General features: G+C 27.9%; 1 protein-coding gene across 1 annotated transcript in view; it reads left to right on the top strand.

The window, feature by feature from the left end:
* LOC111621267 (ATP-dependent RNA helicase DDX3X-like) overlaps positions 1 to 23037 on the top strand; it is a 66139-nt gene that overhangs the window by 14170 nt on the left and 28932 nt on the right. The window contains exons 2-8 of the mRNA XM_023363351.1: positions 8877 to 8925; positions 12009 to 12173; positions 16316 to 16441; positions 20769 to 20862; positions 21937 to 22110; positions 22234 to 22333; positions 22430 to 22565. Of these exons, the coding sequence (XP_023219119.1) occupies positions 8877 to 8925; positions 12009 to 12173; positions 16316 to 16441; positions 20769 to 20862; positions 21937 to 22110; positions 22234 to 22333; positions 22430 to 22565 (844 nt within the window). The remainder of the gene's footprint in view (positions 1 to 8876; positions 8926 to 12008; positions 12174 to 16315; positions 16442 to 20768; positions 20863 to 21936; positions 22111 to 22233; positions 22334 to 22429; positions 22566 to 23037) is intronic.

Here is a 23037-nt window from a genome sequence, read left to right as displayed (position 1 = left end):
TTTGATAAAATGGATGGCCACAGCCAATTTAAATTAAAAACTACATACATATAAGATTTATCAGGTAGCACTTTTAAGCTGGCATTTAGACTAGAGAGAGAACCTGTGCTTGTTACTATCTAACATTACTATCATTAGTGTAAACAGCTTTATAAGGTAACCTACCAGAACTTGTGGACGTCCTTGCACAACACACAAGTTTGCTTGTCTGAACAGGCAAAACTGTAGTTGCATGATTTTTCAAAATACTTCCAGTCTGTTTCAATATTTGCCAAGTTAAACAGTGCAAATTTAGTGTGTTGGAAGGCAAGAAGATATGGAGCAGTGAAAAAATAATAATGGGTTTTTCTTCATACAGAGATATTAAAATTATCATAGGATGTGCATTCTAAGTTATAGAAATAAAAAAAAAAACCTAAAATGGCAACTAAACTTAATACTGATAGCAGTGAAATTTCATGAAAATTACACAAGGTAAGGAGGCAGTTTATGCAGGAAGTGGAGAAAATAAAAGTGGTTTTGGGGTGGTTGAAATTTTTAAAAATACTTGGCTGTATTTTTCTGTAGCTGTGTTGTACCATGAACATCCAAATAAAATTTTTAAATTGTTATAGATCTTTAATTTTTACCTGATTGAATAAATTATTATACACCCTTCTTAATATTCATTCCTTACCTAACACACTTGATTTCTATTTCTCCCCTCCCTTGTAGTTATCACTTGGAACCAACTATGCCACTGTTGTACAAGCATATCTTAAAAATGCCATGTTGGGTAATAAAATAAAAAAAAAGGCTCAACACTTGATAATACTGTTGCAAGTCTAAATTTCTAAGAGTAAACAGTTTTGTGAGAACATAGAATTCTTGAAGTTTCTGACAGATAATCATGACAATTATTACTAGTAGTTTAAACCCATATGGAAATTTACTTACACAAGATTTGTTGCAAGTAACTTGCCGATCTCTCTGCACTCTACTTTTTATGATATAGTGGTATACATTTTAATTTACTTTTTATAGTAAATTTAATTATATACAAGAACAGTATTTTTTTACACCTGTTATCTAATAAGCATACAATAATTTTAGTAATGTGTATTTAGTTATATTTTAATGAATAATTCATTTCATATTGAAGTTAAATGATAACATGCATTACAAGCTGATTTGTTTGTTACCTTTTATCATGTTAAATTTTCATTTATGAATTACAGTATGAGAAAAATTGTGTAATTATGTACAGATAATGTGGAACCTCAGTTAATTGGGGTTCTACTGTATAATTTATTGTCTAGTAAATTGAAAGGGATAAGCTTTAATTGTGCAGAAAAGAAAAATTATTTAAAGAAATGATTGTATTCTATTTTTGTTTTAATATACAGTATATTCTACCTAATGAAAGGTATTATTGTATCAAAATAAATTTTAATGGGTATTGAAGTAATTGTAGAATAAATTAAACATACCTATAGTCATAAGATACTCTCTGATTGTGTTGATGTGACTAATACAATCAAAATTCTCAATTTATACTATTATTAGAATTGACCGTAACAATGTTAAGTACTTTTTTGTGTGCAAGGAAGATATGCTGAAATGCTGACCACATTAGTGTTTTTAAGCTTTTTAGATATGATTTTCAGTCTTGTTGAATATGAATTCCATGTTTATATCTATTGTGTATGCTATCTAATACAGTGGAATCTTCTTATAATGAACTTTTAGTTTTTTTTTTCTGACCTTTTTCTCTGTAGGAACTCGCCATAAAATATTTGTTGTCCAAACATATTTGTAACAAATTTTTAGTACAATGTTCCTTTTCTCTCACTTCTTTTGTAATAGAATTCCTGAATTATGAAAATTCAGGAATTCTATTACAAAAACTATTATTCATAAACTAGATGTTAAAATTGTTGAGTTTATTACATGTTTTACTTTGTTGAAATTATTTAATGTTAAAGTGTTTGAGTAACTATTTAGTAAAACATTGGAGGCCATAAGTGTCTATCAGTGTATGTGGTCTACTTTGTTGTGATGACATCATGATCAAAATGGTCTAGTGCTTTGTTAAATATTCATTTTTAATTCAAGGTTAGTAAGTTGTTACTTTCTTTGCATTTAGCAAGTGATTATCACGTCCAAAAGATTTTATCTTTCTTCTATATTAAGTTTCTGACCTGAATTGTAGACAAGCTATAAATAGAACTAATCAGCATAACTTCTATAAAATTCATTGAATACAGTCAATATTTTTAGTGATATTGATAATTTGACTGCTAGGTCTTAATTATTGTTCATCTTTATCTTTTAATTGTGAAAATATGAGAGAGATCTTCTTTGTCAATATAACAAGGAATCTGTTTACTCAGAGTCAACTTTATGTAGCATTGTCACATGTTACTGCTTTTCATAATTTCAAAATAAAAATTGCACATGATAACAATGAAAATAATACATCTATCAGAGACAGTTTTAAACTTTGTGATGTACTGTACACTAAATTTTTGATTTAAAAAATTATTGTATGTTAAATAACTATAAATTAATAAAAATTTAAAACTGTAAATAGTAATTCACTTTTTAAATAATTATAAATATTTAAAAAATCTAATAACAAATAATCAATGATAGAACAAAATGAAAATGATGCTGCAAATTAATAAAAAAAAAAAAAGTGGATAGGTAATGCTTAAATTGTCTAATGGATGTCATGATAATAGACAGCTTCAAGTCAATACAAGTCAAGAGTTAAACTTTGTCTTGCAAGGCCCTAAAATATTTGATATGATAGTCAGAAAAATCTGAACAGTACACTCAACATTCCCTTTCTGAATCATTATCTCATTTTCTGTTAAGAGCTTGCTTCTACTTAAATATGCTAGTAATTCGGTTAGTGAGACAAATGTAAAATAAATTCACTATTTATCACACCGGATAGACAAAAATTTTACACACCTGAACCATTTACGGTGCGATCACGCAAAAATTCGGTTAGTGAGACAAATGTATATTATATTAGATAAACACATGTTAATAATACTGATTACAAGTCTGCTGTTATAGATTTGCTATTCTTTGTTTGTAATGACTTATAAGTAGGCCTAGTGCTAAAACTAGTTTTAGGTTATATACAAGTGTAATATTGATGTTAAAATTCTATAATTTATACTGTACATTAAACCTGAAGGTGATCTTTTTAAAGAATTGAAAAAATTAGAAAATATTAGACTGAATTACAGCTGGAAAGTTAAAGGTGTATTCTTTATTATAAATACTTCAGTTTTATTAGATTAGTTATAAATTTGTTTGTGTACTTTGTATATGTGGCTAGGACTGGAATTAGAATATTTTCTGATAAGGTCCCATTTGGCTTTCTTGATAATTAAACATTAAGATCAGTAATAGTTGTAAAGGTTATTGTTTTTGGAATGCTAATTTTTTAGCATTAAAAAAAAAAAACAGTAATTAAGTGGTAAAGGTATTTGTATTATTTACTTTATGCAAGATATTCTTACATTACAAGACTAACATCAACATAAATTTTAAATTTACATTGATGTTAGTCTTGTAAAGTTTGAGTTTAAATTTATGAAATTCAGTTTATAATTGACAAATTGAATTTAATATAAAACAAAGTAATTTTTGAGAGATTTTGATTAAATAGCAAAATAAACAAATAATCACTAGATATGTAAAATACTGTTTTTTTTAATTGTTTGTTGTAGTTGTAATTTTAGTTTTAAGTTGACTGCAACTGTAAAGAAAGTATTAGTTTTCAATGTTTAGTTGTAAATTTTTCATATTGCTTGTTGCATAATCTAGTTTATAACTATAAACAAATATTAACATTTAATAAATATTATGGAGAAACAATCTATGTATTTAAAGAAAGATTGTGTTAAAAATTTGACAAATCTAATGCTCTTTAGAGAATCATCATTATTATGATGATTTTGCAAAGAGATATTGACAAATAAAAATAAAAAAATAAACCTTAAAAATCATCATACTTATACAATTCATCAGTTATTATTTAAAATTGAACTCAGAGTTCAAAATCAATGAATCTAACATTCTTATTTTGTTATATTTAAACCTGATAATTAAAAGCTTGAAAGTATAACTTTTTTAGCATTAGAACAGTTGAATTAAAATTTAAAGTATGCACAAAAAATATTTGCAAGTAGTTTCAATGAGAAGTAAAATTTATCCTATTTAGGCAAAGAACAATGAAAAAAGTAGATAAACTAGTTTCATACTGGATTCTTATGTAACTATTTTTATCTGTTCTTTGTTTAAAGATGATAAATTTGAATTTTTATAAAAACTACTTGCAAATATTTCATTAGTTTTTAAATTAAATATATTAACATAAAAAATTACTTTCAGGTTTGAATTAAAAGTTTGATGTGCTTTGCCATATTCAAACCTTATAAAAGAATTGTCGAATTGCTATGGTTTCTTAAATTCAGAACTATAAGATAAATTGTGAATTTGATGTGAATTTAACGTGTTTATAGTCCCAAAGATTCCTTACAGATATTCTTTTGATATCATTTTTTTTAAATTTAAGATAATAGCTTTTAAAAAGCTGTTTTATTTTTTAAATTCAACTGATTATAATTCAGCTGAATTGTGTTTATGGTTGTATTTTAAACAAGTATATTGGTATTGAAAGTAGTAATAAACACTTTTGCTTGCTACAATTAAGCTTCTTCAGAATGTTTAGAGAGAACAATGGAATTCAATTACAGTCGACCCCCCCCATAACACGGTAGATACGTTCCGGTTTTTGTGAATCCATTTTCTACGAGTCCAGCCAATCACAGCCCAGCATGTATGCAGTTTACAGACTATGGCTGTTTGAAAGGTTTCTTCCATAAAATTAATCGATTCTAGACTAATTCGACTCAACATTTCCAAAATACGTATAATTTTTTGGGAATAATCCATATAAACTATGCTATAAACAAAAAATTGTAGGATTACTTAACGAGCATGCACCGTTCGACTACGCCATTGCTTAAGCTTGTTTTTGTCATGGAGCTTGTCATCGAATGGCGCTCGCGTGTTTCCTGATAAATTATTTTTTTGTGAAAAATTCACTGAACTTTAGAGACATCATTAATATAAATATAATTTTTATGGGCGTTAAATAATAAATGGTTTTTAGTAGGTCTGCTGCTCGTTTAAACTCAACAGTTTGTACAGTATCCGCTATTGGTCTAGATTCAACCAATCCTGTTGTGACACAAGTCGGTGATAACGTTTTACTGAATTATAGGAGTATTTTTAGCATATTTGTACGAATACTGTCACAATTTTTTCACCGTGATATAGGAACCGAACTATAGGAGCCTGTGTTATAAGGGGGTTGACTGTATATAGAACAGAGTTTAAAGTCTGTTTTATGTAATCAAATTTTGTTTTTCTCTCTAAACATTCTGAAGAAGCTTGATTGTAACAAGCAAAACTACTTACACAAATTCAAAACAAAATGTTTAATATGTGAAACTAATTTATAACACTTATTAACCAAAATTTAAAATACAACCGTAATTTACTGCATTAATTAATTTAAAGGTGTTACTATATAAAATGTCTTGAGTTATAGAGCAGCAGCCCAATTTACGAAAATTAATGCAGGAGTAGAAAACAAACACAAAAATTTTTCATTTTGATAGCACAGAAAGAGCTGAGAAAATTGAATTAAAAAATTAAATTTTCTATTGTTGTATACAGAAAGAGTTTATAATCAATAGAAAACTAGGATGGTTTTGATATAATCAACATGGCAGACATGTAAAACTATATGAATTATTTATCATTTAAAATAAAGCTTAAATGTATCACTATATTAGAAAAGTTTCTGGATACTCTTGAAGAATGCATTAAAGAGAAGAAATTCAGTGAGAGCGAGCCTATGGTGAATAATTTGCTATTATTTGTATCAGCATTTATTTGGAATTCTGGGTTATATTCAGTAATGCAGAATACTAAGTCTGAATTGTGAGCAGCTTAGTGTGCAGAACTAAGAATGTTCTGAGCATCATCGAATGATTATTCTTTGTCAGACAGCTAAGAAAAAATGGCAAAGTTAAAAATTATGGTTGCAACAGTTGTCACAAATGAATTATGCAAGTGGATGAAAAATGAACTTATTTAATCTGGCATGAGTGTGAAGTTAGTCATAAGTGTGAAATTATTCAAAGAAAAACCAAATAGAGGCAGAGTGATAATCACTAAGCATAGTAAGTCTACTAAAAGTAGTCTGAGTAAATGAGTAACAATTCTTATTCATATGAGTGGAAATTACTAAGAATATAGTCCAATTTCATGGCAAAGCCTGACTAAGTCAAAATTCTACATTATTGTACACAGTCCTGATTTCATTTCAATAGTACCAATAGTAGATGATCACAATTCTGTTTATTAAAAGAGAAATATTGTGTTTTAGGAAAATGCAATTTGGGTGTAAGCATAGATTTTGTTTTTTGTTGGAATTTTTCCACAGGTGAGACCTAAGAAAGTTCAAAAACAGAAAATAGAAAGTAACGTACAAAAATGCTGTTCTTAGTTGATAAGTACAGATTATGATGATTAACTTTTTTGAATGATGCATTCACATGGAATGGGTTCTGTAAATTAGATGAATGTTCATCAATCAAAATTTTAAAGTTAATTCAAATGAAATTCTTAACTGTAAATATCATTTACAGAATATTTTTGAATGATGATTGTATGAATACTCTGAAGACTGCTGTTAATAGGTTCAACATCTCACAAGAATTGCATGTGATACAAAAATAAATACACAAAGAACAACATAAAATCCAGATGAAATAAAGTTTATTGAAATAAATGAATGTTTTTGACAATCTTCAACTGTCATCATCAGGTTAATGTGAAAAAGAATATGGAAGATAAAACATACAATGTAATTTTAAAAATGGACTTCTGTTCTGTTTGTTAGAATAAATTGTCATTGTCACATGTGATGTCATCTTTTATAGAAAAAAGGCTGAGTAAACAGTCTTTGATACAATTCAAATATCAAATTAAAGCTCTTATTCAATAAATGATGCCACTTAAGAGATTTAATGGTTCAGGTGTGGCAAAGGTATGATGTTATGTCTGTGGGACAAACATGTTGTGATCCCACATTCGTTAACTTTAGCCCAAGCAATTTTTTTTTGTTTTGCAGTTTCATTATTATAAATACTGAGGTCAGTAAATGTACATTTTATTAATAGTTTCTAAGACCATTGTTTTATCACCCTCTTCCAACTCAACCTCATCAATCCCCCACTCTTAGAAGCCCAAGAAATGCCAAATACATGCAGTTAGTTATTATTTACTTTGAATTGATTTAGATAAATAATAAGCACTTCTGAAATGCAATGAGATTATCATGATAAAAACTGAAATGCTAAGTCTATATTTGAGGTTTTTAAATTTAAGTAGATAACTGGGAATTGTGAATATATAATAATTTATATGTATCAACTTCCTGAATCCTGACATTGATACTAAGCCAAATGATTGCCGTAATTAATTGGGCCATTAATATGCTATAATTAATAATTAGAAACTAAGTAATTTGGTACTAGTCTCGTTCCGGGCTAGTTTTCTTTTTTCTTCAAAAATGTTCTAAATTATTTAATAAATTAATTATAATTATTAATTTAGATAAAGAGATGGTGCTTAACTTTTACCTCTAGTACCAAATTACTTAGTTTCTAATTACTAATTATAGCATATTAATAGCCTGATTAATTATGACGATTGGTTGGCTTAATATAATATTTTATTTTACTAGATTAAAAGTGTCTTGGAAAATAATGAAAAGTAAACATTTTCATTGGCTATATTTCTTGGTAATAAAGCTACTTTAAGCAGCTTTTGGATAGTACAGTCATCTAAGTTGGCCATTGTGGCACTAGTTCAATGATGTTCAGAAACACTGAAAACAAAATTTAAGATGGCTGCTAAAACTTTTAACTAAGAGATACAGATACCAGTTGCTTCCTATCAAACTTACAACATTAATTATAATTCTGTGTTGTCTTAGACTAAATATTTTTATTTATATGAAAATATTTTACAAAGAAAGCAGCAGTAGGAAATTATTTAAAGGGAGTTTATAACAGTTTAATCATGTAATGCACACAATAATTGACATAGACTGAACAGTTTATATCTACATTTTTCAGTTTCAAATTCAGAAATGATTAATATTTCAGAAAAAAAATGGTCATTGTCATAAAAAAAAATCAAGTATGCTTGCATTCATTTAACCATGTACAAAGATATTTTCCTGCAACAATGAAAATGGATAACAATGACCAGGTATGACATTGATGTCATTCCTGGGAATTAAGTTTTGCTGTAATTAAATATAATAAAATTTTGTGAAAAATTTATTTTTCGTATGATATAGTAAATCTGAATACATGCTACAGTTAATATTTATCTGATAACTTTGCAGTTTATTCATAAAAATTTAATACAGCATTCAAATATAGCTAAATTCCTTTGCAATCCATCCCAGATGTTAGCTAATTATTGTTCAAGAAAGTTTAATAGCTTTATCTAAAAATCATTTCACCTTCTCCAAAATAGAATTTACTTTTTTTTTTTAATTTGAAATTGAAAAGGTGTAGTATTCAAAATTTTATCTTAAAATTTTATATGAATTTCTTGTAATTTAATAGTAAATATAACAATAATAATATACTAAGAGTATTTACACTGATGTATATTTTTGTTTTTAATTACAAATATTTTTTAAAATGAAGTTAAGTAGAAATAATGTAAACTTGTAATTGAAAATCATGTCTAAACTTATATAATTTTTGAATTTTATTTTTTAGTTTGCTGGTCTAGACGTGAACTCCACCATTCAGAGTGGAGAAAAAGCTGGTAAGTTTTTATTTGTTTATAAATATAATTAACTTGTCCTTATAATAAAAAATTAACATTACTAAGTTAGTTGAAAATTTTATTTTACTGAAAACTCATATGTGCATATGCTACAATGGATGCAGTCCAGAGGAAGAGTTTTTGGATTTTATTAAATTTTTATTTTAAGTTTTGATATATTTGGAATATCATACTTTTCTAGCTGTGATCTATAAAAAGTGTTTAAAAAAAGCTTTTAACTTTTGGATAATAAGCTAAAATTCAACAAAATAATTGTTTTTACCATCATAATCACTGTTAAAAGTGTGAAAAATTGTTTTTCTCGTAAAGCTTCCAAAAAGTTTTAAAACAAAAATGTTTTGATCTCTTAAAAGAAGCTGAGTTATGAACAATGATATTTTAGAAAAGGATTAAGAGAAAACTGTTTTAATTAAATATCTTTGAAATGAATTGTTTAATAGATAGGTTGCGGCTGACATTTTCATCACGACAACGTGTACGTCGGACATTCAGCATCGTCTTCCTGCAAGTGTAGAAGTTTGATAATGGCATTTGGAATGTCAAGCATAATTCCACTGACGTTCCAAATGCCATTATCAAACTTCTAGGCTTACAGGAAGATGGTGCATAACGTCCAACGTACACGTTATTGTAGTGAAAACGTCAGCTGCAACTTCTCTCTTTTTTCTTTTCTAAGTTATATTTGAGAGTAATACTTGAATTATTAAATGTCATTGCAAATTGCATTATTTTATTGTTGATGTATTGTAGCAAATAAAGTACAATCCGAATTTGTGTGGATTATGTGATAAGCCCTTGCAGAACATTCAGACACAATAATCTGGTAATATTAATAATCTTAAAAATATACCTTGGTTAATTGACTGTTGATGCATTAAGTATTGTTAACAGATTTTGGCTATATTTCTGAAATGTCAAATTCATATGAGTCTAGCCATTGATGAGCATTTAGTTTAAGCTTCTTTTTAACATTTAAAAATTAATTCAAGATGGCTTTATGATACAGCATTAAAACATAGTTAGTTATTATATATGCAGAAGAACATGAAAATAAATTCTCAGAATATTAGCATTTTGTGACATTTGTCTTGTTCTTTTAACTTGTTACTTAATCACAGAATAAAATTGATTAGTCAAAATATTTCTTTCCATAACAACAAAAATTGCATCTCAGAATTAAAGAAATATGGCATAGCCTTATGTACTGTACAGCAAGTCTTCAATGGTGTTTCATTATAATGGTATTGAAGAAAGTAAAAGTATATTTGTATTCAATTACAATTATCTTTGTTGAATTTTCTTTATAAACAGTAAAACTGATTCTATGAATTGGGAAATAAATGCTAGAGGTTGCAAATGTAATTGAATTAGAATAATACTTACTGAATTATATTTTATTTATATCAATTAATCTATGGTAAAATTGGTTTCATTGTTATTTTGCTTGATGTCACAGTTCCAAGAAACTTTGAACAATGTTCAGTGAGAACTTCACACACACACACACACACACACACACACACAAAAACACACAGAGTCAAACTTCTCATGAGAAAGTTGCTAAATCCTGAAAAAAAATTGCTGTAGGGAAATTTCATTAAACAGAAATTACACTTTTTGGTAAATAAAGTATTATTTTAACATAATTTTTATGTTATTTTATGTAATTTAAATTAATACAGTAGAGCATTGATTATCTGAATATCAATCACCTGAAACATCAGTTAACCAAAAGCATTCCAGTCAGCAAATGTAATTTTCGCTAGTGCTGTGGCACTGAAATATTTGGCTGTCTTGGGCTACTTCAATATTATTTTTGTTGGTGTGCATGTTCTAGCTGGCAGGACTGGCATGACCGTGAGAGGGTACTTAAGGACGCGCCAGGATTTGAACAAATTTCAACATGGGATAGATTAATATATTTTTTTGTACATAATCAGTTATCCGAAAAATTGATAATTCGAACAATCCTAGTCCCAAATTGTTTCAGATAATCGATTCTTGACTGTATAAATGTAATATATAGTAATGGTGTAATATAAACGTTTTAATTTTAAATAAGTTTACATTTATGTGTTAAAATACTTAGAATTTAGTTTAACTAAATTTTCGTAAAAAAAGGTATTTTTTTGTTGCACAGAACAATTAAAAAAATGTTCTCTTTGTAATATTCTTCACTTATTAAGATCACTAATTAAAACCAATTCATCTATATTGATGTAAATGCAGGTTCTAGCATGTTTTGCTATAGGTCTCTCATCATTGACTAACTTTAAAATTGATTTGTTATTGTGGTCAATAAGCCATTCAGGAATTCCAAACTTTGCTATAATGTCTTTCTTTTTTGAGCTCTTATCAACTTCCTTCAATGCATTAATTTTTTTAGTAATGCTTAAACACTATATTAATAGTTCTTCAAATTTCAACTGGACAACTTATTAAAGAACTAAAGGGGTTAAATAAAATAAAATCTCACTAACCTCAAAAATTAGTCCAGCGGTTGTCTAAATTATCACCTTTCTAATGTTTTTGACATTTGTTAATTGTAAATCATTTATCTGTCACTGACGACACTTGGATCTAATCTCTCTCCCTTTTTTACAACTGGTAGCCACTTGGAGGCAGATTACATGATGGTTTTAAAAGCTAATGACCAGTAGTTCTCACACCTAGACAGCAGTTTTACAAAGAGTTTACAGATTGATATTTGAAATTGAACCTAAACTCAAACTTGTACCAGATGGAGTAATTGACTTTTAATGATTGATGATCCTTACAAATTAAAAAAATTCATTATATAAAATTATAACTTTTTGTTTTGTTATTTAGAAGCAATTTTACATATATTTTTGGCTGAAAAAGCAGTGTCTAATGCAAATATTTGTTATATGGAGAGATTTGCTATATAGAAGTTCATAATATGGAAGTTTGACTGTATATATATATATATATATATATATAACTACCATATCAGTTTTGCTTTTGTTTTAGTTATTCTGAGTGACATATAAAAAAATTTATTGATTTATCAAAAACATTAAAGTAATTTTTTTATTACATAGGAGTATATAAACCTCCTCACCTTCGTAATCGTAGCAACCAAGGAAGTGGATCTCAAACCACTAGTGATTGGAGTTCACAAACTAATCGTGTAAGTGAAAGAGATAGTCGTGAACCAACTGATTGGGACCGAAACCGATATTCAGATAAAGGTGATCGATACAGAGGTAAAGAAATTTAAGAAAATCCTTTTTTTTTTTTTTTTTTAGTAACAAATTTTTCAAATAACAGTTTTTATACATCTTTAAATAGATCTTAAAATTGTTTTAAAAATCATAACATTTGATCCTTTGTGCTTTATAATAAAATATATATTTTTTCAATTAATTACCAGTATCATTTGGTATTATTGTTACTTAATGTAGATATAATTGTTCTTCAGTGAGTTGTTCTTTCATGTTTATAGAACATGCTATTTATTAATGACTATCTGATGCATTTTGTAATCTAAAAGTTTTATTTAGTTTTCTAAATTCTTTTTCACATATCACGTCTGAAAGTTTGGGCATAGAAAGAGAGAGAATAACAAATTATCTCATCTGTGTATAGTGATTGATTAGTAAGTCACAACAAATCTTTATAATTGACTTTTACAACTGTTAGAACTTAGATTAAAATTCCAATTTTGTCACTTGAATGACACAAGATTTTCAATCAAGCCTTTTATAAGGATTGAGTTTCACAAAATTAAACTAATCTGGGTGAATTTTTCTGAACTTTGATTCATTTGAATTTAGGTTATTAGTTTCTAGTTTTTTGGGAAGATGTCTGACTTGTTATCATTATCTGGTGAGAAAATCTTGATAACAACAGATATCATCATCATCTGTAAGGATGTTAGGGTTAAGTAAAAGTTACAGAATTTAGAGTAAAACAATTAATAAAATATAGCAAAATATATCAGTACTAGTAGCCTGGGACGCCCCCTAGTGGGCGTTCCAGCAGCATTACAAATTCCTGAGGCTCATGAGTTTCATTTTGCAAGCCTCCAAGTGTTGATTGTGCTATTCTCTGTAATGTTTCCTGCGCACGTCTCTCCCTTTGTCTCGCAGCTGTGGCAGCTTTACGTTCCTCCACAGTGGCGTATTTCTTTGGTCGTGCCATGAAAGGTTTCTATTATTATATTAAAAAATTAGCTTAACTATTTCAAACCTTATCGTTTTATTGTAGCGGTTCAAATCTATCCGGTTTTTCGTTATTCGCCCCCTAGTGAACATTACAGGCATTCCGTTACAATAATAAATTCCTATTACAAATATAATGAATTATTTAAATTGTTATATTGATCAAATAATAATTTACTGGCCAAATGAATAATAATAATTTATATTGTTAATTTAAATAATAATTAAAATTGTTAATTTAATTTGAATGTTTGAAATATGACACACAATAGGGGTGCCTCTAGTGTCCGTTATCAAACAGTTACCGGACGGACGGATGGAAGGAAGGACGGATACATGTTGAATGGGTTATATATATAGATTAGATCCATTAAGAATTTCCAATCATACTATATAGTTTTAAAATCTTTTTGGTTTCTAATTTTAGATTGAAAGAAAAGAAATATAACATTATGTCTCTCTTTGCAACACAAAAAAATTTTAAATTATTTTTTGTGTGTAACACTAATTGATCTAGAAATGAAGATTGGACAGAGATCTGAATAGCATAACAGGCAATACATCTGCACAGTAAGCAGGAATTGTTGAGGACCTGCCAGAGCAGGAGTTTGAATCTCACTCTGGACTGATCTTTTCTTCCAGATTATTTTAAATTAATTTTTCTAATTATTAAGTTCAAGAAGGTGGCTTAACTACCTACCTCTACTCTTACTTAATAACTATTTAGCTTTAAGTAGCCTGATAAAGAATCCTGCTATTTGTTTGATATATAAACTTAATTAAATATACTGTAAGACAGTGTTTCTCAGCCTGTGTGCAATGACAAACAAATGTATAGTGAAAATGCCTCAGGTGTGTTGTGGAAATATTAAATATTTTTAAAAATATTGAATAAACTCTTTTTTAAAACTCTATCTTTCATCTTTTTACTGCCTGCTGAAGGAAGAAGGACGTATTCATTAAAATGCCAATTGTTGCAAAATTTGCAGTGTCAGCATACCCCTCACAAAAGTTCCCTGTGTGTATGCATATGCCAATGTACCAACTCTTTGGAGCTTCTATAAATGTTGCAGCTTGCCAGCTTAAAGATTGATGCATTGATTAAAATAGCCTTTTTATTTTTATGCTATATTTGTGAGTTTGTCTTGATAAGTATAATTTCTGTATTTTCAAAATGGTTTTGTTTGATTTATTTGGTTACGGCAATGCAACACATGGCAAAATGCCTCCCAGGGGACCTCTATGGGAAAATAGCCCTATTTAGGTATTACAAATGTGAAGAAAACCTGGAAAAGTACATGGCCACCCAACCCAGTGGTAAGATGAGAACCCTTGATCCAACTACCAGTGTTCAGTGGTTTTATCCACTTTTTAAAGATGAAATGCACTAGTGTGTCATTGTTTGAAAACTTGATTTTTCTTGCCAGGCAGTTTGGAAGATAGAGGTTCAGAAGCTCAGGCATAATGGGGAATGTTCAGGGAGGGGAAGAAAACACTGTCAGAACCAGTTGCTTCAATGACATTTTCAAAAAGAGAATTCAGTGAAAATCAAGAGTTTCTCTGAGAAAAATTGCAAAAGAAGGTATTCATTGAAAAACTGCACATCTTATAGCTAAAAAGGATCTTTAACTGACTTTATAGAAGCTGAAAAAGAAAACAATATCTTGGAATATGGAAATATGCTGGCAAATATTTTTTTCACTGATAAAATTTTCACAATTGAGATCATGCCCAATCTCCCAAAAAAAAAAAAAAAAAACATGAAATGGCCTCATAAATGTTCGATATTATTTGATGTGTGGAGGAATTTGCTCATCAGACAAACCTGATGTTTTTTTATCTGAAGGGCTCAGTCAAGTTACTGTATGGACTGGAGAGATACTTTGGAAACTGTTGTCATGCCTGTGCTCAGGAACATTTGGAGATTCCTGCAAGATTTGTTGCTTGCTTACCAGGAAAGATTGACACAGCAGAAAATTTTCCTGATTTTACCAGTATCAAAGAATGGTCATTGTACTCACCCAACCCAAACCCAATGGCTGATCCTGTGCAAAGCCCCACAGGAATTAGCAGCTGCTAAAGCAGCCTTCTGTAACTGAATGGGACATATGCATTACAGCTCATCAATTATAAACAGGGGTGGATCTAGGTTTTTCGGGGCCTAGGACTTATTGAAGTCCAATGGGACCCCATGTTTGTTAATACAAATAATACTATAAATTATCATTATTATTATATTATTAATATTAATTATATTTTACTATACGATAAATGCTCATTGTTAATGAAAAAGTATTAAAAATTTATGATGATACAATTTTTATGGGCCCTTGACACTTGGGGGGCCCAGGGCTTAAGCCCTATTAGTCCCTATGTAGATCTGCTATTCTGACTATAAATAACACTTTCCCATAAAATTTGGCACTACGTATTGGGACCAAGGGAGGAAGGACATTTTGAAAGTTGGTAGTCTAATTAGATATGTTGGTCATGCTGCAGGTTACTAGTTTTAATGTTGATTACTATGAAATAATAAATTAGTCCTTCTCTATAATTTATTGTTACCTTGAAATTTAGACTAAAGTAGGTAATACTTTTACTTCATAATAAATCAAATAATTATGAATAATTTATTGTTAATAAATTATTTTATAATACAAACTACTAATATGTTATAGAAAGTTAAATTATTCTAACTTTTTGTATTTATTACAGAATGAAAGTTTCATCAACTACTTCTAGTTCCAAATTATATTAATTTGTTTAAAAATTATAGAATTATAGCCCAAAACATCAATATTGGCTTGATTATACTTTGGGTTATCGGTTGTTTATGTTTTAGTGAATACAGTTAAATAAGAAATGATAAAATTTTAATTTTTTTCCCCTTACAGTATCATTGAAATTGATTGATCTTAAAACTTTTGTTTACGATTCTTTAAGGATCATTCTTTGAAGCTTTATGAAATATTTTCTGAACACATCTACCTGTTTTCATATAAAATTGCACTGAAAAATTAATTATAGTAATTTAGTAAATTGTATATTAAACATCAATATAACGAAGAATATGAGTTTTATAAGAATTCTTTTTATATTACGTTCAAATTAATGATGCTGCGATATTCAGTTCTTTATTTAATAGAAAAATAAAAAGTATTTTTAAAGATAAATTTGCTTTTTAGATCCTTACAATAGAGAATCGTCTGGAAGGACTGATAGTTATAATAGAAGCTATCCAAGCCGAAATGATTCAAGTAGTCGAAATTACAGTGACTATGAAGATTTTAAAAATGTAAATAATTGGGAAGGTAAGTTAAAATTTGTGATAATGCCATTGTTTCTTTTTTTATTTGACTTATTTTGAAGAATAGCTTGATTATTAAATATAATGCAGGTATTACAAATTGCATATTTTTGTAATTTATTGTAAATTTATAGTAAAAAATTTGTAGAAATAATGAAGACTGNAATTTCTATAATTTCTGCAGTTAATGTAAAAATAATGTCCCTATACATAATATATACAGTCAATAACAGTTTCTTTTAATAAATTTGTGTATTAATAAAATTTAATAATGCATCATCATTGTCATCATCATCATATTGTCATTCCATTAAATCTAATGACAAATAATAAATAATTTTATAAATTTTATTAAATATTGAATATTAATTTTGAATCATTCACTAAATATGAAATTTTCATAGTTTCAGAACTGTCAAGATAAACCAGTGTCTCCCAACCTGTATGCTGTCGGAATGCCTCAGGTGTGTTGTGGAAATATTAAATATATTTTTTATTTTCAATTATTTTATGTATTTAGTACAAGGAAATCCTGTATGTACGGGCGTATAACAAAAAAACATTACAATCACTAATATCGATTCCAACACAAAATACAATAATGTTAATAATATAGTGCAGAATAATAAACCTGTTAAAGAACAATACTGTGATAATAACAATAATAATAAATAATACCAACAACATTAATAATCTTAACCAAAAAAAAATGTAAAATATACACAAGTGACAGTGAATAGTTGACGCAAACTAAAGTTCTAAAAATTTTTTTATATAAGAGATTAAACAATTATATTACCTGAAAAAACTTAAAAATAAATGCAAATTTTCTGACTTGCATTTTTTTCTATTAAGTATTTAGTAACTTGTTTGTTTATAAATTTTTGTAGTGGTTGTGTTGTTTAAATATATTTATATATTGAATGCATTTCATAATTTGACTTTTGAAATTGGTATTTCTATGAATATTTTGTGCTACATTTTTTTTATTTTTTTATTTAAGCATATTGGATAACTCCATGATGTGGGAAGAGAAAAACAAACTCTTATAAATACAAAAATCTTGGTATTAAATACAATTAACATAAACATTATACAATTAGAACAAGATAACATGAATTGAATCAAAATTAAATTAAATTAAATTTGGGAGCATCTGCCAGTATAAATAAAAACAACAAATATGTAATTATAATAATTCTTACCTATAAAAGACAAAATATTAGTAACAAAGCCACCAATTAACAGATGCTCCCCATTTTGTGTTACGTGTTATTAAACATCATATTTTGTAAAATATAAAAATTGCTTCAAGCTATTTTCTTACTGATAATTTTCCATTTTTAAAGATAACAATCCACAAAATATAAATATTAATTGCTATAGGCAAGGATTGACTCTAAAGAAAGCTGATTTCATATAAATTAGAATTGTAGAAATGTTAGAGATATCATAATACTATAAGTTTTATCAGTTACAAAGATATTTTAAATTAGTAAAGATTACAATGAGTGCTATTAAATACCTTGTAATACATACAAATATGTAAATGCTGAATGTTTTCAGGCTGTGACTTAGGTAAACTTTTAATTAAACAAAATAATTTGGTCTAAAGGCAGAAAATTCTGGGAAAAAAGTGACTATGGAGATATTCCCAGTCAGCATAGTAAGGGTGGATGCACACATGCGGTGTAGCAGAATGATGTCAATGTTTTCGCCACAGAAGCTGATTTTCTGCTACTTTTCTCATGCCGCGAAAGTTGGTTGAATTTGATCTTTTGCAGTGGCTGCCATCAAAGACTCATTTCTATCAGCCAGTAACAGTTCGTTTCTCAGTCAACACAGAATTGTGTGTTGTTTTAATTCTGGATATGTCACACTGGGTCCATAACTTATTTCAACAGACAAAACAAATGAATCTTATTCAAAATATTCTTTATTGAGAGATCTTAATTGAGGAATGAGCGTATTTTGTACACCAGTTCTTTCTTGATCCAAGAAAATATCTCTAATCGACAAAATCTAAATATATAAAATTACTTGTCCTGACTGACTGACTGGTTGATTCATCAATTGCCCAGAGCAAACTGCTGAACCTAAAGAGGTGAAATTTGGTACACAGTTAGGATATGCCATTAGTATGTACACTAAGAAGGAATTTTTGGAAATTCCCCCGTGAGGGGAGAGGGAGAGCATTAAGGCTTAACCTGAAGAACGGCTTCTACTGTACTATTTTAGATGCAATTTTTTATTTTAAACTATGTTTAGTCTTCATTGAATACTTAGATATATTAAATTGATAACATTTCAGACATTGTTATAAATATTTTATATATTTTGAGTTTTTAACCAAATGTTCGAACAGTTTTAAATTTGAATTTGTTATTGCATATTGGTTCGATTATAGAATGATTGTAAACGTTACAGAAAATTGATCAAATTGAAAATAGTTCATTTGATTCTCAGCAATTTTCATCATTCTCAGTGGTAGGTGTTATAACAATAACTATGGTTGTTGAAATACTGAATATAAATGGGGTTTGCTTTCCAAATCTGTGTGGGTGAAGTCACAGGTAACAGCTAGTCTTTGATAAAATTTTCTAGCTAAATAAAGCAAGTCGTACAAAACAAAATTTGTAAACACATTGATAACAACAGTGTCAGTATCATTTGACATCTTGAATACTGTACACATGTGCCGAAATCTAAGCAGATTGCCACTTGTGTGGTTGCGCTGCCATGCTGCGAAGATGTGTTTTCAACTTTGCTTTTCATTGCAGCATTGCATGTGTGCATCCATCGTAATTCATTGTATGATTATATGATTCAAAATAGCAGGTTTGAAAGCAAAGATCTGTCAAAAACCTGGATGTAGATACGTTATCAGTTATATTTAACTGGTTATATAGCAGAAATTGCAGATTTGAATTCCACTCTGGATTGATTTTTTTTTCTTTCAGAACCTCTAAATTATTTACTTGAATTAATATTAATTTTAGAATTAAACACTATTAAACAAATTAATTAAACTTAATATTAGCTTATATTTTTAAATGAAATTATATAATTTATTAAAAGTTTATCTGAATTATAGTCTAAAAAAACTTTGCATTTGGATATTTTGTTATTAAATTTGGGTTATAGATACAAATATCTGTTGGGTAGATGTATTATCCTGTGCACAAAAGTTCTAGAGATTTTTCATCAAAAACATCTGAGTTGTATCTTCACATTGTCTGAATTACTGAACTACTACTACTGATAACTGTTCTGAAGGGATTGAGATAAATGGTAATCTGAAGACATGAGAACAGGAGGATGGCACAAAAAAATTGCATACAAATTCCAATAATTTTTTTCAAGTGGTCAAAAATGCATATGATCTAGCATTGTCATACTGGAAAACCACATATTTTCTTTCTAATTCTTGCTTTCTTTAATGGTTGCCTCCATATCAAGTTGGGTACAGTAATTCTCTGTATTAATCATCTGATTTTGAAGTAGCTATTCGTTATAGATTATTATTTTTTCTCCACAATCTTTTTTGCTTTTTGCAATTATCATCACAAATCTATTTTTTTATCACTAGTAATTAGTCACTTAAAAAGGATCTATCTAGTTATGTTTCAGCAGCAAATCACAGGTAGATATTTTGTATATCAGATTTCTCTTGCTCAATTGATGTGGTACCCAAGCATCATAACCTCCTAAGTTCCTAATTTGGTAAATGGCCAACAATCAATCCTTGAACAATAGATAACACTTCTTCAATTTCCCTGGTGTAATAATATGGTTCTCTAAAGCAAAGTAAAATTAACAACATAGTTTCATTGGAATTAAAATGGTTCTCTTCAATTATTGCAATAATTCAAGAGAACCATATTACAGCTGAATAGCTGAAGGTCTTTCAGAATGTGGTGCATCTTTTAGAGAGAGATTTCCTATATGGAACATCTTAAACCACTTTTGATATCTGTGGACATTGACAGTAGTTTTCCTATAGATGACAGATTTTTTGTGCAGTTGTAGTATTTTTCTTTTTATGAAAGTAGAAAAGCTTAAGATGATGAAAATGCAACTTAAGAGTCTTTATTTTTAAATACAAAAATTTGAATATAATAATGGAAATTAATAATTTAAATTTGTAATGTACAGTTCATTACAGAATATTACATTGAATCTGAAAAAACAATTGAATATAAACTACCATTAAATTAATACCAGAAAGAATTTGTAAAATTTGTTTTCTTTTGTAATGCTAGATATTATTTTAAGAATTTTAATTTAGGAGAATGAAAAAGAATATTAATAAATATATTTTATTAATTTAGGCAGTGACAAAGGAGGAAGAGCAGATTTCTCTAATTTTGGAGGAAGAAATCGGAAAGTTAGCTCTGATAGTTACATATCACGCAGGGGAGATAGGTTGGTATAACTTTTTAAATATTTATCTTTTATATAAATTTTAGAAAATATTCTAATGCAGTATAAACAACTTTATTCTAACATTTTCGATCATTTTAAATGATCGAAAACATTAGTATAAAGTTGTTTATACTGCATTGAAAGATTTTTGTCTGAATATTTTATTAAAGTTCAGTTTAGAATGGAGTAAATATTATTTGACTAATACCTGGACAACATAATAGAAAAATGGGTTATCTTATTTATATAAAAGTAATAGTCTTTTCTGACATTAAATATTTTTGATTCTGTATTATCCTATTAAAAATACAATAAATTTTTAAAGAAGTTTAGAAATTCACATATTGTTTTACCTTCACATGTTTGTCTGTTATACGTTATTGATTGAATAAAGAATTTGTAGAGAGAAGAAAAAGAAACATTTGGAGATGGTCACGTCAAAGGTGCTGTTTGCATATACTAATACTGTTATGTAAAGGTTTTGTTTTAGTTCAAGCAATTCTATAAATCTCAGGTGGTGGTAGACACAAAATTGATTTATTTCTTATTTTAAGTGTAATTAGATATTACGTTGTTATAAAATTATCTAGACTCAACTGCAATAACAATGGAAGATATAAAAATTGCAATATTTACATTTTAAGAAAATTTTCATAAAAAATTAATAACATAGAAGTATATAAAACAATAATTATAAATGCAGAATGTTATTTTTTAGTGGCAATATTCATTTTAATTTGCCAAAGAAATTATTTTAAATTACTCTAGAAAAGAATTATTGCCAGTATTTCTAATTTTTAAAATAAGACTTAACTAATTTTGTCATATTTTAAATGCTATGAATTCATAGTTACTTAAAAACCAAAATCTAGGAAACAGTTTATTTGTAAACTATATGTAAAATATATATATTTAAACAGTATAATATTGCAGAAATCAATACTATATTGGATAAGAAATACATAAGAAAAAATATTTTCTTGAAACAAAATTTATTTATTATTTTACTTGAAATTTACTAAAATGCAGTCTGCTCTTATACACAATTAATAATTTGTGTAAACAATTTTTTAGTGAACGTGATCGTAACTGGCGAGATCCCGATGCTCCAAAAGAGGCCCCGCGGGATAGCTGGCGCGACGATAATCATGGAAGTAGAAGTTCCTGGGATCGGCGAAATGGTGGTAGGCGTTCCGAGTATGACGACGATTGGAGCAGACCTCTCCCTGCAGATGACCGCTTAGAAAGGTTTACAGTTTTATTAAATTATATTACAGGAATTAATATTTTTGAAATATATTGAATTTTAAAATTATAGAGAGATTTTATAATTTCTATAAATTCTTAGTTTACATCATGTACATTTTATAGGCACTTATTTTCTCAAGGGCATACTGGTATAAATTTTGAAAAATATGAAGATATTCCAGTTGAAGCCAGTGGTGAAGAATGTCCTAATCATATCAATTCTGTAATTAAATAAAATTTTTTATGTCTTTCTATATATTTTTTTCATTTTGAATAAAACTTGAATTGTTTTTTTGAATGAATTCATATTATTTTACAGTTTGATGAATGCCCACTGACTGAAATAATTCGCATGAATATAGAATTAGCTCGATACGAGCATCCCACTCCAGTACAAAAATATGCCATCCCTATTATTTTAAGCAAGAGAGATTTGATGGCATGTGCTCAGACTGGTAAGAATTTATCATTACATTTAAAAAAATACTACGTAAAATAGGAATTGCTAAAAATTCAAACATTAAAATGTAAAAATATATATGAGAGTTTTTTCAATTTGAAGTGTTAATGTTAAATATCAAAAATTTGTTAATTATGGATAAATTTTAATTGAACCATAATTATCATGGAAAATGGTGGATATAACAAATCTAAATGTCATGTAAATGTAGTTTTTTGTTTTAATAATTAAAATAGAGTATGTTGGTGAGTATTAAATATGCTTTCTTTATTCATTTAATCATTATTAGAACGACTTCAACAAAAATTATTTAATGATAATCTTATGCATGTATTGCAGATAGATGTTAAATTCCTAAATATGTTTTTCTTTCTAAAACTAACCACATATATGTAGTAAATTTTATTTGCTGGATTGTTAAAGATGTTTTTTTTTTATCGTAAAACTAATCTTATTAGTCATCAGTT

This window comes from Centruroides sculpturatus, unplaced genomic scaffold (assembly GCF_000671375.1).
Source record: "Centruroides sculpturatus isolate CEXI.00-Female unplaced genomic scaffold, Cexi_2.0 scaffold271, whole genome shotgun sequence".
NCBI classification, from domain to species: domain Eukaryota; kingdom Metazoa; phylum Arthropoda; class Arachnida; order Scorpiones; family Buthidae; genus Centruroides; species Centruroides sculpturatus.
Note: the sequence above shows the minus strand (reverse complement) of the source record. Positions and strands in the feature narration are given on the sequence as shown.